This window comes from Sinocyclocheilus anshuiensis, unplaced genomic scaffold, assembly GCF_001515605.1.
Source record: "Sinocyclocheilus anshuiensis isolate Anshui unplaced genomic scaffold, SAMN03320099.WGS_v1.1 scaffold405, whole genome shotgun sequence".
Lineage (NCBI taxonomy): Eukaryota > Metazoa > Chordata > Actinopteri > Cypriniformes > Cyprinidae > Sinocyclocheilus > Sinocyclocheilus anshuiensis.
This window is the reverse complement of record NW_015539855.1, coordinates 306,215-320,907: the sequence shown is the minus strand read 5'-3', so window position 1 is coordinate 320,907 and position 14,693 is coordinate 306,215. Positions and strand designations below refer to the sequence as shown.

The following is a 14,693-nucleotide window of genomic DNA, read 5'->3' as shown; positions in this document are numbered from 1 at the left end:
ATATTCTATAAAAATAATCTTTTACTTGATCTATGGCCCTTAAAATTTTTGTTAATAATTTTGTTAATAGAAACATTTAATTTAATGTTAGCACATTTATAGTAGGCTATATTTTAATAGTGCACTAAGTAGTTTATACCCCTGGTAACATGATCAACATACTATATTAACGATTTCCATTTAATTTTTTAATTAAAAATGCATGGTTGATAATAAATCATTCTTGAATTTGAGAGATTATATGTGAAAAGGTGACCATTTACTTTCAAAGAGACTGATGGACATGACTTGTTGCAGAGGACATTCAACATTTCACAATCTCACATGAACTCTGCATCTATTCATATTTTAACTGGGGTATCTTCATATCTACTATCTGAATTATGGCAAATGTACAATAGTAAGCTACACTAAACTATCTGCATCTTAAAACTATCGTGAAGAGCCAGAGGTCTCTCTCTCTCTCTCTCTCTCTCTCTCTCTCTCTCTCTCTCTCTCTCTCTCTCACGCACTCACACACAGTCGTGCTCTTGTGACTCGGGTGAGTGCGCATGAAATTACAGTCGCTATCTGAGGTAACAGTAGCAGCGCTTCAGTCTGGGAGAATCTGGCTTGAGTCTAGCACGCACATCCACTGGAAAGAGCAGCAGTCACGGGCTTTACGCGGAGAGCCAGCACTTCGGAAGGCTACAGGTATGGGCACTTTACACACCAGCCGTACAAATGCCGTGCACAATGCGCGCTTGAGCTTGAACCCAAACTGCCTGAGGCACACTGAAAGGATTCATCAGCATTTAGTGCAGGATGTGTCAGATATTTTCATGCTTTTGAGAAAGATGCATTGCATTGTGCGACTGATTAAGTAAGTTCGAATAGGTTTATCACATATAAATTAGCCTGCAAGTTTCTGGCACTAAGGCAAGATTTTAGAGAACGAAACGGAAATTCAGGATTACTCAGCTTTTTGATGCCCGTAACTCATGTCACCGCTATGCTGTGAAAAATGATGTGCTCTAATTAAAATAACAGTCAAGTGTAGGATAGCCTAGGCTACTATTCCTATTTCGGTTACCATTACCATTATTATGCATTCAGATTTAAATTCTTATTATAGTATTACCATCATTTTGATATTAAAGGAATAGTTCTGCCATTTAGTCACCCTCATGCCTTTCTAAACTCATTCTTCCTCCCGTAAATTATTTCTGAAATGTAACCTGGCACTGAGTAGGCTACAAGTTACAGAAGTATCCCTGAAATTAGTAACATCATTTTTTTACCGGACACTTTTTAGGTAGGCTAATCTGATCTAATTATTTGTTGGAAAAAGTGATATAACAACAACGAATATTTCCGGTCTGTATACTATTGGATTGGTCAATACCTGTGCAGGATATCACTGCGCAGCACCGATAGTGGATCGTTATATTTTTGTTGCAAACTTTTGTTACGCGAGGGACTATATTCTGGCGGAGGAATTTGATTCATAGAAAAGGTAATAGAAATAAAAACAATAAAATACATTTTAACGGTGTTATTAATATTTTTAATATAAAATACACTCTGGCCTTGCTATAGCCTAATTTGTGCACAACAACAATCTTTCAGGAAACTAGTTAAGATAGTAAATTAGCAGTAGGCTATTTATGTAACCCAGATTACATTGCTCTTAAAACACAAAAAGAATATAAATCTTAGTCTCACCGTTCACTTTCATTGTATGGAAAAAGGTGCAATGAAAGTGAATGGTGACTGAGGGTCTCCTTTGGTGTTCCACAGAAGAAATAATAACTTGAGGGTCAGTACATTTTGTCAGAAGTTACATTTGTAGGTGAAAAAGTAAACTTGAAGCCTTGTAAAACTAATTTTATAGCTACATTGTGCAATTCTAATGGGCAGATAAGCAGATTTATAATGTCTTTTTAACGTTTGATCATTTGTATTGGCAGTTTTCTAGCAATGGCTTTTCAGCGCTTTATTCATTGATCTATTTTTGCAATTTTGCATGTGATGGTGTGTTTTTCTTCCATAAAATGACTTGTTTTGCAATCAAGCTCTGGCTTTTGCTGTTGTATTGTTCCCAACAGTCAATTATTATAAAGATAGCATGTTTTGAAGTGTGTTTTGCTCGTGGTTTGTGATGGTAACATTTAGTTACGAGAGTTTTGCTAGTGCTCCATGCTGACTGTAGCTCCAGTATGGGTCATTTGCCTAGATTTGAGTAAGATTTTCCATGTCACCAGGAAGGGGGTGAGGTCTGTCGTTGCACCCAGTCATATTAAATTATTCAGATACCATCTCTATTTTTCACTGAAACACAGAGCCATGCACAGCGAGACACATTTAAATTGTAGAAAAGTAGAAAATAGCGTTTGTAACTAACCACCATGCTCTCCACCAGGAGTTTACTGAGCATGGGTTTCTTTAAAACAACAGATACTCAAAAGTGCAATGGCCAACAATAACACCTGCACTGTTTTTCAGGGTTGCCCGTCTGAAAATATTTTGATGAGCATATGAAGTCTTTGTGTGGCCGCCTACAAAGCCAGTCTTCCACAGCGCTTTGTCTCACTATAAATGGCACCAAGCACACGCACAGCCCTTTGATCCCTCACTCAAGCCCCTTTTGTCTTTGCAGCTCACTTTCACCAATGAAAAAGCCTGTATGCTAACAAGGGTCTGGGGAGTGAGCTGCGTTTGTGCTGGTCACCATCAACATAATAGCGAGCATGAATAATCAGTCCATTTTCAACCAACATTAAAGGCAGAAAACATAAACAGCTCAGTTAATTTATCTGTCTGCCATCCAGCATCTGTGTGCTGCTAATTAATCAGAATGGCACTTTTAGTAAAAAAAAGTTCATTTATTTATTTATTTGGGGATGATTTTTCATGGTCTGTCTTTGAACTGCTGTGATCTTTGATAGCACTGTGTAAGATTGTAGCTTGTGGGTCTATTTTATCAGGCGTAGGTGTCATTCTTTGGTCCAAACGGTTTATTTCTTCATCGTTTCATATTCACCATCCTTTAATCCTTTTCTTTTATAGTACTGCTTATTTCTACTTTCTTTCATCTGCTCACCCCGTTTTTCCACTGTAACCCTCGTCCTTTGATTCAGTTGAGCCACCCAGTTCCCAAATGGAATCAAGGGTAAACTACAATGATAATGACAGTATAATATCCTCTCTACCAAGACCTTTGTTTTCACAGATAAAACAAAAATATCTTTAAATTGGCTGATCTGTAGTGAAGGACTCTCTCATTTCATGTCACCTGTCTGGCTTTAGAGCTTTGCTGTTTCTCATTACATCAAAGTATAAGAAGCATCATTGTGGTCTCTTCACAGCCTTATCTCAGATCAGCTAAGCCTGGATACTGGTTTTATCCATGCAAATGATCAGGTGATAGTATGCGTGTCATCAGATTAAAAAAAAAAGCAGGTTTGTTGTGTGAATGTGCAATGTAGTGAACGAGCAGCATTGTATGCATGCATGCATGCATGTCTTTTTGCAGTATTTAATAATAATGCTACAACTAAATACCAAAATCCGATTCTTTATCAAACAAATACCATGTGTGCTAATACACGTTTTCACGGTAAAGGGCCGTGTTAGTCACCAAGCCTTCGTCATTCACACAGGACGGTGTGCATATGTGGCATGCGGAGGGCTGAGGAATCAGCCTTCAGGACCACCAGCTGCTCCACGTCGCATTAAACAGATCATGCGGCAGATAGATTATGCAAGCCAACCGTACTCATGTGAGCTTCATGTAAATGTATCCAGTCTGTCCTGTTTATTATTTAAGCATTATCACACGAGTGAGAGCGTTGGCGTAATACTGCTCAATAAAGTTAATACTCAGTATCTTACGTGACAACAATGTACTAAAAGCATTTTTCAGTTGAGTTTTTGAAAAGTTTAGTGTATAGTCAACAATGTTGTCAAAACGATCCCCGTTCACACGGATCTGCGAAAACTACTTAAAGTGTTGTATTATGCATACCAGGCAGTTGGTGAAAAAATACTATGCACCTGTTCACAAACCAATAGACTGAACACGAATATGCTTGTGCATGACATCATCATTTTCACAAATTTGCATTTTTGTAGTTTAAAGAGATGATAACGGTATCGTTTTCAATCACTGGCACTTTCAAACCCATTTTCAAAAGTTTGCATTTTTAGGCCCCTAAAATGCTGTTGCCGTGTAAACATCCCCTTAGACACAATATTGACAGTTAACTTTAGCCATTTTTGCTTCGCCAGTTCTTTTTTTTTTACAAACAAAGCTTCTTTGAACAAGACACAGTGATTTTTTGCTCCTGAATAAAAGTGTTTATGAACAAATTGTTTGAGTGAATAATTCACTGACTCATTCATAAAGACAGCTAGTTGTTTCATTCCTGAATGAATCAGTGTTTCTGAAGAAATCATTTGAGTGAATGATAAATGGCTTACTCATAAATACAGTGACTTGTCGCCATCTACTGGCATATTGATGTAACCTGCAAAAAGAGTCAATGAAAAATCCCCACTACAGTCTGTCCATAAAGCGTCATTGTTAAAAAAAAACTAAACTAAACTAAAACTATTAAATAAAGCTTAAATAAATAGTTTAAAGTAACTTATATGAAGGTAAAATAATGCCTAAAAGATTTGCATACGCAGGGTAAGAGTTGTGCAAGTGTACATAAGACTGTAAGTGTAAATTAAATTTGCATGCGCAAGAGAAGCTTTGTAAAGGTGTAAATCGCGGTTCAAGCATAAGAAAAAATTATTTGCAGCATTTTACTGTTACTCATAAGTGTAATTCATGTATTGTGAAACTGCAGCTTCATGCTAAGGCAAAATAAATATGATCTGCATTCTTCTGACTTTCATTTTTTTCCCGCGCTTACACTTTTGGCACGTTGTTTTCGCTAAAATACGGTCAAAAGTACTGCAAGCCTGTGAACAGTGATTTGCAAGCGAAAACAACAGTTGACTGGATTGACTGCATAGAACCAATCTGTATGTTTAAAAAAACAAACTGTTGCAAATATCTAAATGACTTGTTGTGCATGTGGGGCAAAAAGTTCCCAAAATAAACCGATATGTACAGCTCCGTCTTTCTTTTCTCTGCGCTTACAATTTTGGCACGATTCTCTCACTCACTGAGTTTTGCGAGCGTGAGGGGGAGGGCGGGTCCACCACCTTCTTGTAGCCAATCAAATGATGCTCTTGCTGACTCTCTATTTACTCTTATCCGATTGGTTCAATAAACACATCACATGCCAAAACATTAATCTTCATTTAGTTCAGGATTGTTCTTGCTGCCAGAATGGTACTTTTAACATACACATACATTAAAAATAAACAAATAAATAAATAACAACTTAATTAAAACATGATACTTTATAAGTTGTGTACCATTAGGCTATGTGCTCATACTGAATTTCCAGGCTATATATGATATATTAGTTTATTGTAATATTGTAAGTTTGATGATACTTAAAGATAGCCTAGTATCTGCACTAGTTTAATACATGTATAATTTCACCTGTCTATTGATCAGGGACGATTCCATTTTTTTAAAACTAAAATTTGGTTCAATAATAATTGAACCAACAGTAATATTTTTTTTTTTTTACTTTAACATGTAATTTAAGGGGATTTTACTAAATATTACTAAAATATTTATTATCTCTTACTTATTGGGAACTTATTCACCATTTATCATCTGTAACACCATTGTGTAACCCTATTGATCAGGGACGATTCCATTTTTTTAAAACTAAAATTTGGTTCAATAATAATTGAAACAACAGTAATATTTTTTTTTTTACTTTAACATGTTGTAATTTAAGGGGATTTTACTAAATATTACTAAAATATTTATTATCTCTTACTTATTGGGAACTTATTCACCATTTATCATCTGTAACACCATTGTGTAACCACTAGATGGCTGTTTAGGTCTATATATAAACATGGCTGTGTGTTCCCTAGTGGCTGGGAACGTTGGATTCCCACATAATTAGTTACTTGAATTTGGATATATATTTAGACATCATTAAAGACATATTTTTATCAAAGTTTATTTATTTTATTATTTTTTTTATTTTTTATGTTGATTTGAAGTGTAAGTTTTTGCGTTAGTCAAATCTGGACACAAAGAAAGCATTTTGTTGCTCATACTTGCTTCATATAATAGCTTGATCAGTCACATGAAAGTAATCAGAATCAATCAGGTCTGAAAAACTGACAAATTCAGATTTATGTAGCTTTATTGGTATAGTAAGAAGTATTTACAAAGTATAGCACTCTGATACTATAGCGCTGAGCATTGTCACATAACATCATTTTGACTGTAATGTTTAACATCAGCTCAATGGTGTATGCAGATTATATTATATATGAGATTTCAATGTAAAGCCAAACCAATCCAATAATGTTAAAGGGGTCATATGATGCTTTTTTAAAGATCATTATTAGTATATTATGACATTTCAATGTAAAGCCAAACCAAATAATGTTAACACCAACTCACAATTCAGTATGAACACATGGGAGTCTAGCCTAATTTTACACAACTTATAAAGTATCATGTTTTAATTAAGTTGTTATATATTTATTTATTTTTAATGTATGTGTACATTAAAAGTACCATTCTGGCATCGAGAACGATCCTGAACTAAATGAAGATTAATGTTTTGGCGTGTGGTGTGTTTATTGAACCAATTGGATAAGAGTAAATAGAGAGTCAGCGAGAGCCTCATTTGATTGGCTACAAGAAGGTGGTGGACCCGCCCTCCCCCTCACGTTTGCAAAACTCAGTGCCAAAATTGTAAGCACAGAGAAAAGAAAGACAGAGCTGTATATATCGGTTTATTTCGGGAACTTTTTGCCCCACATGCACAACAAGTCATTTAGACATTTGCAACAGTTTGATTTTTTACACATACAGATTGGTTCTATGCAGTCAATCTGTTTTGCAGTTCTTTAAACTGTTGTTTTCTCTTGCAAATCACTGTTCACAGGCTTGCAGTACTTTTGACCGTGTTTTAGCGAAAACAACGTGCCAAAAGTGTAAGCGCGGAAAAATGGAAGTCAGAAGAATGCAGATCATATTTATTTTGCCTTAGCATGTATTGTAAGTCACAATACATGAATTACACTTACGAGTATCAGTCAAATGATGCAAATAATGTTTTCTTACGCTTGAAACGCGATTTACACCTTTACAAAGCTTCTCTTGCGCATGCAAATTTAATTTGCGTTTACTTATGTACACTTCCACAACTCTTACCCTGCGTTTGCAAATCTTTTAGGCCTTATTTTACCTTCATACTGCAAATCTTTTTTTCTTACACTTGAAACGTGATTTACACTTTTACAAATATTTTCTTGCAAATGCAAAATTAATTTATGCTTGCTATCTTATGTACACTTTCACAAATCCTACCCTGCGCATGCAGACCTTTTAGGCATCATTTTATCTCCATAAACTTACTAAAACTGAAATAAAAATAAATAAATTAAAGCAAAAATAATAAATATAAAAAAAAAATAACATTTTATAAATAACAAGAGCTTGTAACACTCCAAAGAGAAAGGAAAAATTGAAATCGCATCATATGACCCCTTTAAATAAACAAAAACGAATAAAAATGGCATAAGGACACAACAAAATTATCAAAATTTTAACTAAATTTTGAATTAAAGCATAAAATATGAAAATACAAAAATAAAAGGTAATTCATAAAATTAATAAATACTGTAGTAGTATATAAATAGTAAATAACACTGTCTGGAATGCTGCTCTACCAAACAGATTTATGGATATGAACTTGTATAGTTTGTTATACTGTAATGTCAGATAACTTCAAAATTTACTTTATGTGCTTACATCTTCATTAACTGATTTTACTGAAGTCAGAGATATTATTTAATATGTCTGAACCAACTTGACTACTTTAGGTTACACCAAACAAAAGTTTATTTAAGATTGATATTATGTATAAGATATTATGTTGTTACAGTGTAAGATTTGAAAAGTGAAATTTGTTCGGTTTACCTTAAGAATTAAATATTTATTGGTTCTTTAAACTTAAGGAATGCTGTTTATCTGAGTTTTTAATATGGGAACAAATTTTAATAATTTTATATACTTCATAAAACTGGATGCTCAGCACCATTTAGTTTTCATCTCCTAGATGAGTTTTGCATTTAGAAGGAATTGGAGAACAGCCTTGATATTTTTGCGACCCACTGAATGTATCCTCGCTCTTGATTTTAGCTGATGAGTGTGAAAGTAATTTCCTTCGAAAATGGTGGAAGAGCTGATTTGAATAACAAACTATGTATAGACTTGCTCTGCATAAAATCATGGTAGGTGCGCATGGATTGGCTGGATGGTTTTGGCAGGATCTTTTCATAGATGAGAAAATAACCCAGCTGTGGTTATTGCAGGAGGCTCATCTGAATCAGACTCTCCCACATTCATAGGCAAATGAGTGTACCGAGCGACGCTGTGACTATCAGAGTGTAAATGCACTGCCTCCTGACTTGTTGTAGGTTTAAGTGTGTCACTGGGCAGCATGACGGAGGTGATGAACAGCTGTGACTCTGCGGTGGGAGACTACAGTGTGAGCGGCGCGTCTGAGGAGCAGAACATCTCTTTTCAGGTGGGTTGTGCTTCTCTCGGTCAGCTGGCTGGATGCTCTCTTGAAATTCATATCAGTGATTTATTCAAGAGGAACAAGGCTAATGAAACACAAAAACAAGTAAAAGATCATATATACAGTCGCTGGTCATTTTGACAAAAAATAAAGTGATTTAATACAGATAGTGATCATCTGAATACATGAAATTGCTATTTGCCAAAAAAATAAAAAAATAAAAAAAATAGAAAGACAAAGGCAATGCATGGACATGAAATATTGTTTGAGTTATTTGTATATGCATTTTTATTATTTTACATGTATGTAATCTAATTTAATAGTTTATTTCAAATATTATAGAAACAACAGCAGAACAAACAATCTACAATGTAAATTTTAAATTAATTGTAGCCATTTAATCTGTGGACTTTTTTTTGTGGACTTGTTAGCTAACATATTTAAAACTACAAAGTAACATGCCTAATTCTATTTTAACATCTCACTTATCCAGCTCTATAAATTTCTGATTCACTGTTGTTGGCATTGCTTGGTAAATGTTTTCATTTTCTCTAGGGGATGCTAGTCTTCTACCAGGTTTATGCTTGCCATAAACTTTTATACTGAAGTGTAATTTTGCAAGATGGCGCCAGTGAGAAATTCAAACTAATTCTAATTTTAAGTAATATGAGAGATCTGAAAATAGCACCAATACGGCAGCAGACAATGGTAATATATACAATTAAGGCCTGTTCATACCAAGAATGATAACTATAACATTAACTGTATTAAGTGAATGGGAGACCAGAAACGGAAGCCCATGCAAAAGTTCCAAAGTGCAAGTTCATGTGATCACGTGAAGATGTGTGACCAACAGAGGAATGATACGTCATGGTGTGAGCTCTTAACTGAATTAGAAGAACAGGCTACATCTGAAATCACATACTATCTGAGTATTTTTTTTTAAATAAGTAATTACTTTGCAACCACTAAAAAGTATGTTCTATGTAGTATGAATGTGTGTAGTATGAATGTAATACAGATAGTGTTGGGTAAAGTTACTTTTAAAAGTAATGTATTACACTATTGCGTTACTACATAAAAAGTAACTAATTGCGTTACTTAGTTACTTTTTATGGAAAGTAATGCATTACATTATTTGTATGTTACTTTTGTCACCTGGGCTGGGCTTGCTTATTTATTTTTAATAACAAAAAACCCAAAAGTTATATTTCTGGCAACTATAAAGGACTTTTCACACCAAAAGTGACATTAATAAGCCTCAGCCTGAAGGAAGTGCCTCTGCACCTCACTCCTGATATCTCTCAACACAGGGACAGAAGAGCTGTCAGTGAATAAATGGGAATACAAAGTAACTTGCAATACTTATTTGAAAAAGTAACTCAGATATTTTCTTGTAAATTTAAAAGCAATGCATTACTTAACTACTTACATGAAAAAAGTAATCCGATTACCTAAGTCGCGTTACTTTTAATGCATTACCCCTAACGCTGAATATGCGCTACATTCGTGACATTGTCATTGTCATGTGACATACCAGTGTCAGTTGCATCACTTCACTGCCATTCACAAATCCTCTCCCTTGGCCTCATAAAGCGTCATCTTTTTTTAGTAAAACATCTAACAATAATGTTAATAGAACATTAGTTCAGAGTTATCTGGCCTTTAAAAATGTTCTCAAAAATGTAGCACAAAAACTGTATTTATACATTACTCATGGCACATCTTTTTGAAACATTTTATTGGTTGGATGTTCATCTAACATTTTCTAAAATGTTACTACTTGTTTTAAAACGTTCAGAGAATATTCAAAACTAACATTCCCACGATATTTGCAAAATGATAAAGAATGCTCCCTTAACGTTCACGTAACAAAAAAAGTTTTTAAAACATTTAAAAACTGATGTTTTGAACATTTAGAAATAACATTTTCAAATTAATGGGAACTTCAGCAAAACATTATTAGAACATATTTTTGTTTGCTCTGACTTTTCATGTACTGTTTTTCACCTGTGTTGATGTCCCACTCAGGAGCCACTCCAGCATTTTATGTAGAAAATTAATCAAAAAGCAGTGCAATGGAATGTGAACGACCCCCTAACAGTATCATTCCTTTGTGTCCATTATAGTTGTAGTATGGAGGCTATTTTATCATCCTTCATGTGGACTGTCCATTAAGAGGCATTTTGCAAAAATATTTGAGCACTATTTGCACATATTTGCAGGACTGACCAATCAAAATCGACTATTCCAGAGAGCAGGGTAGGAATAGGTTACATTTTAAGTGACAGTCACACACATACATGCTGAGTGTTTTTCTGGTTACCTGATGGATGACTGCGATGGGTCTCCGTGGATCTATTTGGAGCTTTTCCTCCATCATTTCAGCCTGATTGGAGTCCGTTTCATTTTGCTCACATCGCTACGAAAAGCCAATCAGATTTCTGCTCGTTCATACAGCCTGCTGGAATTCAAATTCAGATTCCTCTCAGACACTCAAGAGAGACTCGAAAGGTCACAATCTTTTCAGGGAACGATCATCATTACCCTTTCTTTACCACAGGATGAGCAGTGCCATTATATGCTAGCTGAATGAACCCTGTCTGAATGTGTCATTCACTCTATCATGTAGGCTCTTTCTGTGCTTTGTAAACCAACATGCAATGCACACCCTTTTCTACTGTTGGTGGCTTCTAGAAAATTCATGTCTCGCTTGATAGCCCACATGTTGCAAACACACGGACACGCTCAAGACGCTTTTGTTCACACTTCAGTGCAATTGTGGAGAAATAATCATACACAACGTGAGTCACATCCTGCTCTCATGAACTCTAAACAAGGCAATATAGGACTCACACAAGACATGAGGTGAATGCCAAACACATCATTAATAAAAACCCATCAAGGAGTTTTTGATGGAACTGCTGGAGTGGAGCTTTTGTAAACAATAAATAATAATAATAATAATAATTCTTCTCTCTGATTGCTTATAATAGAATGCACTAAAATTTTCAAGTAGACTTTAGTGCTAAATGCTTCCAAGGTTAAAACAGATTGACCTGACAACAGCATGCCTTCAAAAATTCTTTTTAATTGGCATTTTTGTTTTGTTTTCCAGTAAATAATTCTAAGCATAGATAAAACATATCGTGAATGTATCATGGAATGTTTAATTTTTCTTTCCTTTTTTTGTGTTAAGCACAAATCAAACAACATTCTGTGAGGTAAAATGCTAAAATTAAAATTACTGCTTCCAATTTGATGGTTTCATGAGGTCCTTAGATCTTTAATGGAGGAAGTAAAGGTCAAATCATGCTGTTTCTTGAAAGCTGTCAGGGCATTTTGAGAACTTTCAGACTTTAAGATACATTTTAGCTCACTGAACTGTCATGTACTGTGGCCTCTCATGACCCCTGTGTTACAGATCTTCCCAGACTCCCATGAACGGTTCCCAAAGCTTTCCAAACGCTTGCCATCCATCGTGGTTGAACCCACTGAGAGCGGGGAGGTGGAGAGCGGGGAACTGCGCTGGCCTCCTGATGATCTGAGCCCTACAGACGACCCCAGAGACAAACAGGCCCAGGCTGCAAGTAAGTTCATGTTAACCATTATAAGAATGTCCCATTTAGGTTTACTGCTATTCTCTTTAATCTCATAATTAATTTATTTTTTTTTATAAATGAGTTTATGTCTTTATTCTCAAAACACTGGCTTACTGTCTTGAAACATCATGACTTTATTTTTGCAATGCTGATCTTATAGATTTAAATTAGATTTATTTCATTTTAAATGACACAAAACTTTGTCATACTATATGCAATACTTAAAACGTTTAAATTAATTGATGCACAACACTGAAAAAATGGTAACCTAAAAATGTTAACATCTAAATTAACTGGTTTTATTCAAGTCAAAAATATTATTTAACATCACTGAATCCACCTAAATACTTAAAAACAAAACTATTTTTGAGGGGGATAAATCAGGTAGAAATAGCTCTTTATGGTAACAGATGCAAGTTATTTTTTTAAGTGTAAAGTACTTTTTTTTTTTACATGATTTTTAAAAGAAGTCTCTTATGCTCAAGTCTGCATTTCTTTGATCAAAAATACAATAAAAATTTGAAATATTATTACAATATAAAATAACTATTTTCTGTTATAATATATCTTAAAATGTAATTTATTATTGTGATGGCAAAGCTGAATTTTCAGCATCATTACTCCAGTCTTGAGCGTCACATGATCCTTCAGAAATCAATCTAATATGCTGATTTGATGCTCAAGAAACACTTCTTGTCAATGTTGAAGACAGTTGTGCTGCTTATTATTTATTTTGGAAACCGTAATAAATTTTTCAGGATTTTTTACTGTCTTTACTGTCATTTTGATCAATGTAATGTATCCGTGCTGACTAAATGTATTAATTTCTTTAAAAGAAAAAAAATATATTTAAAAAAATCTTATTGACCCGAAACTTTTGAATGGTAGCGTCCATTAAAAATGTTGTACATTTTATTATTTCATTTCAAATGCAGTTTAAACCATTTTGAATTGCTTTTTTTAATTGATTTTGATTGATAATAGAGTGGTTCTTTTACCCCTTAGTTGATTTCAGTCTTGTAGCATCAGATGCAATACATTTAAGGAAATCTAATTTATGGGACGTTTGATTATTTTGTGTTTGTATTTCAGTTGACAAGCTCACAGAAGACAGCCAAGAGGCCGCAACAGGGACGGAAAACTAATGGGCAATGATTGACCAATCCAGCCAATCACTGTGAATGTCTTCATTACGGACAGGAGTGAACGGGAGACTCCACCAATTAGGTTTGCCTATCATCCACACTAGAGCCGCCCACCTGCTGACCTCCACTCCCCTAGGTGGAGCCGAGGCCTGAGAGACTGTCTTAACTGAACTAGCTCACGTGCCAAACTCTAGTGGTAGTCAGCCGCTGTGATTGAGTTGTAAATGATCTCCAATAACACCATGATACCCATTAGAAGTCACCTATGCCTGCTAAATTATAAATTGGCATTCATTTATGTATTTATTTGCTTTGGACCAAAGTCTTTCATTCCTTCTATCAAAAGAACATAGCTTCAGGATGTTAATTTGATGTATTATATCAGCACACATTAAGTGAAAATGGATTTCAGATAACATGTAAATCAGTGTTTCTCAACCCTGGTCCTGGGTGCCCCCCAGCACTGCACATTTTGTGTGTCTCCCTAATCAAACACACCTGATTCAACTCATTAGCTCATTAAAAGAAACTCCAGGACCTGAAATGGGTGTCAGATAAGGGAGACATACAAAATGTGCAGTGCTGGGGGGCGCCCAGGACCAGGGTTGAGAAACACTGATGGAAATGAACTACAGTGCATAATGGCTCTTCGCCAGTGTAGATTTCAAACTCTATGCTATGTACAGTAGATCTCAGTTTGTTTTCATGCTCACACACTACTAATAGGGGTTTCTTTTTAACACGCTTTCCAGATTTGCACATATTCTTTACATTAATTCTTCACATTAATTCTCTGTTATTCACATTGCTGCTGCTTATTTACTAGTGTTCGTCAGAGCTGCTGTAAATGTAGCTTTCTTTGCCTTAGACATTTATTTGTAGTTACACTGTATGTACGTCATAAGTTTAATGAAATTACTGTTTGTATATATGTTCAGACGGTCGTTATTTTACCCATCACATGTATCTGTCACCTTCCCAAGGCAAAATGCTTTGGTGCTTCAGAGTCTGTTGAATATCACTGTATTCTGTTAAAAATCTACTGCTCTTTTGATGTTTGAGTATTAGCCTTAAAATATGAATAATCTGTCTGGGAATGGGAACGAATGCAGCACAGTATCACTTAGCATTAAAGGCAGTTACTTCTACATCCGTGCTCTGTTGATTCATCAAGTGAATGTATGTAGGATCCAGCCTCGACACATCACTGATTTCTTGTGGGTAGATGTCAAGTACTAGCCAAAGGCACTTCTAGTTGAATACTGTGTTGACACGAGCAATAG

At 35.0% G+C, this 14,693-nt stretch overlaps 1 protein-coding gene across 1 annotated transcript; it reads left to right on the top strand.

Moving 5' to 3' along the window:
• The first annotated feature begins 529 nt into the window (after window positions 1-529).
• On the top strand, window positions 530-13,897 carry LOC107684818 (protein LBH-like). The gene is made up of 4 exons (XM_016481180.1): window positions 530-693; window positions 8,560-8,669; window positions 12,088-12,253; window positions 13,358-13,897. The coding sequence occupies exons 1-4, from the start codon at window positions 552-554 to the stop codon at window positions 13,408-13,410; spliced, it is 471 nt and encodes a 156-aa protein (XP_016336666.1). The 5' UTR covers window positions 530-551; the 3' UTR covers window positions 13,411-13,897.
• The last annotated feature ends 796 nt before the right edge of the window (window positions 13,898-14,693 follow it).

Coding starts and splice junctions, on each gene's coding strand:
- LOC107684818 (XM_016481180.1), top strand. CDS start 552: ATGAAATTACAGTCGCTATCTGAGGTAACAGTAGCAGCGCTTCAGTCT. Junction 8,670..12,087: donor AGCAGAACATCTCTTTTCAG/GTGGGTTGTGCT, acceptor CCTGTGTTACAG/ATCTTCCCAGACTCCCATGA. Junction 12,254..13,357: donor CAAACAGGCCCAGGCTGCAA/GTAAGTTCATGT, acceptor TTTGTATTTCAG/TTGACAAGCTCACAGAAGAC.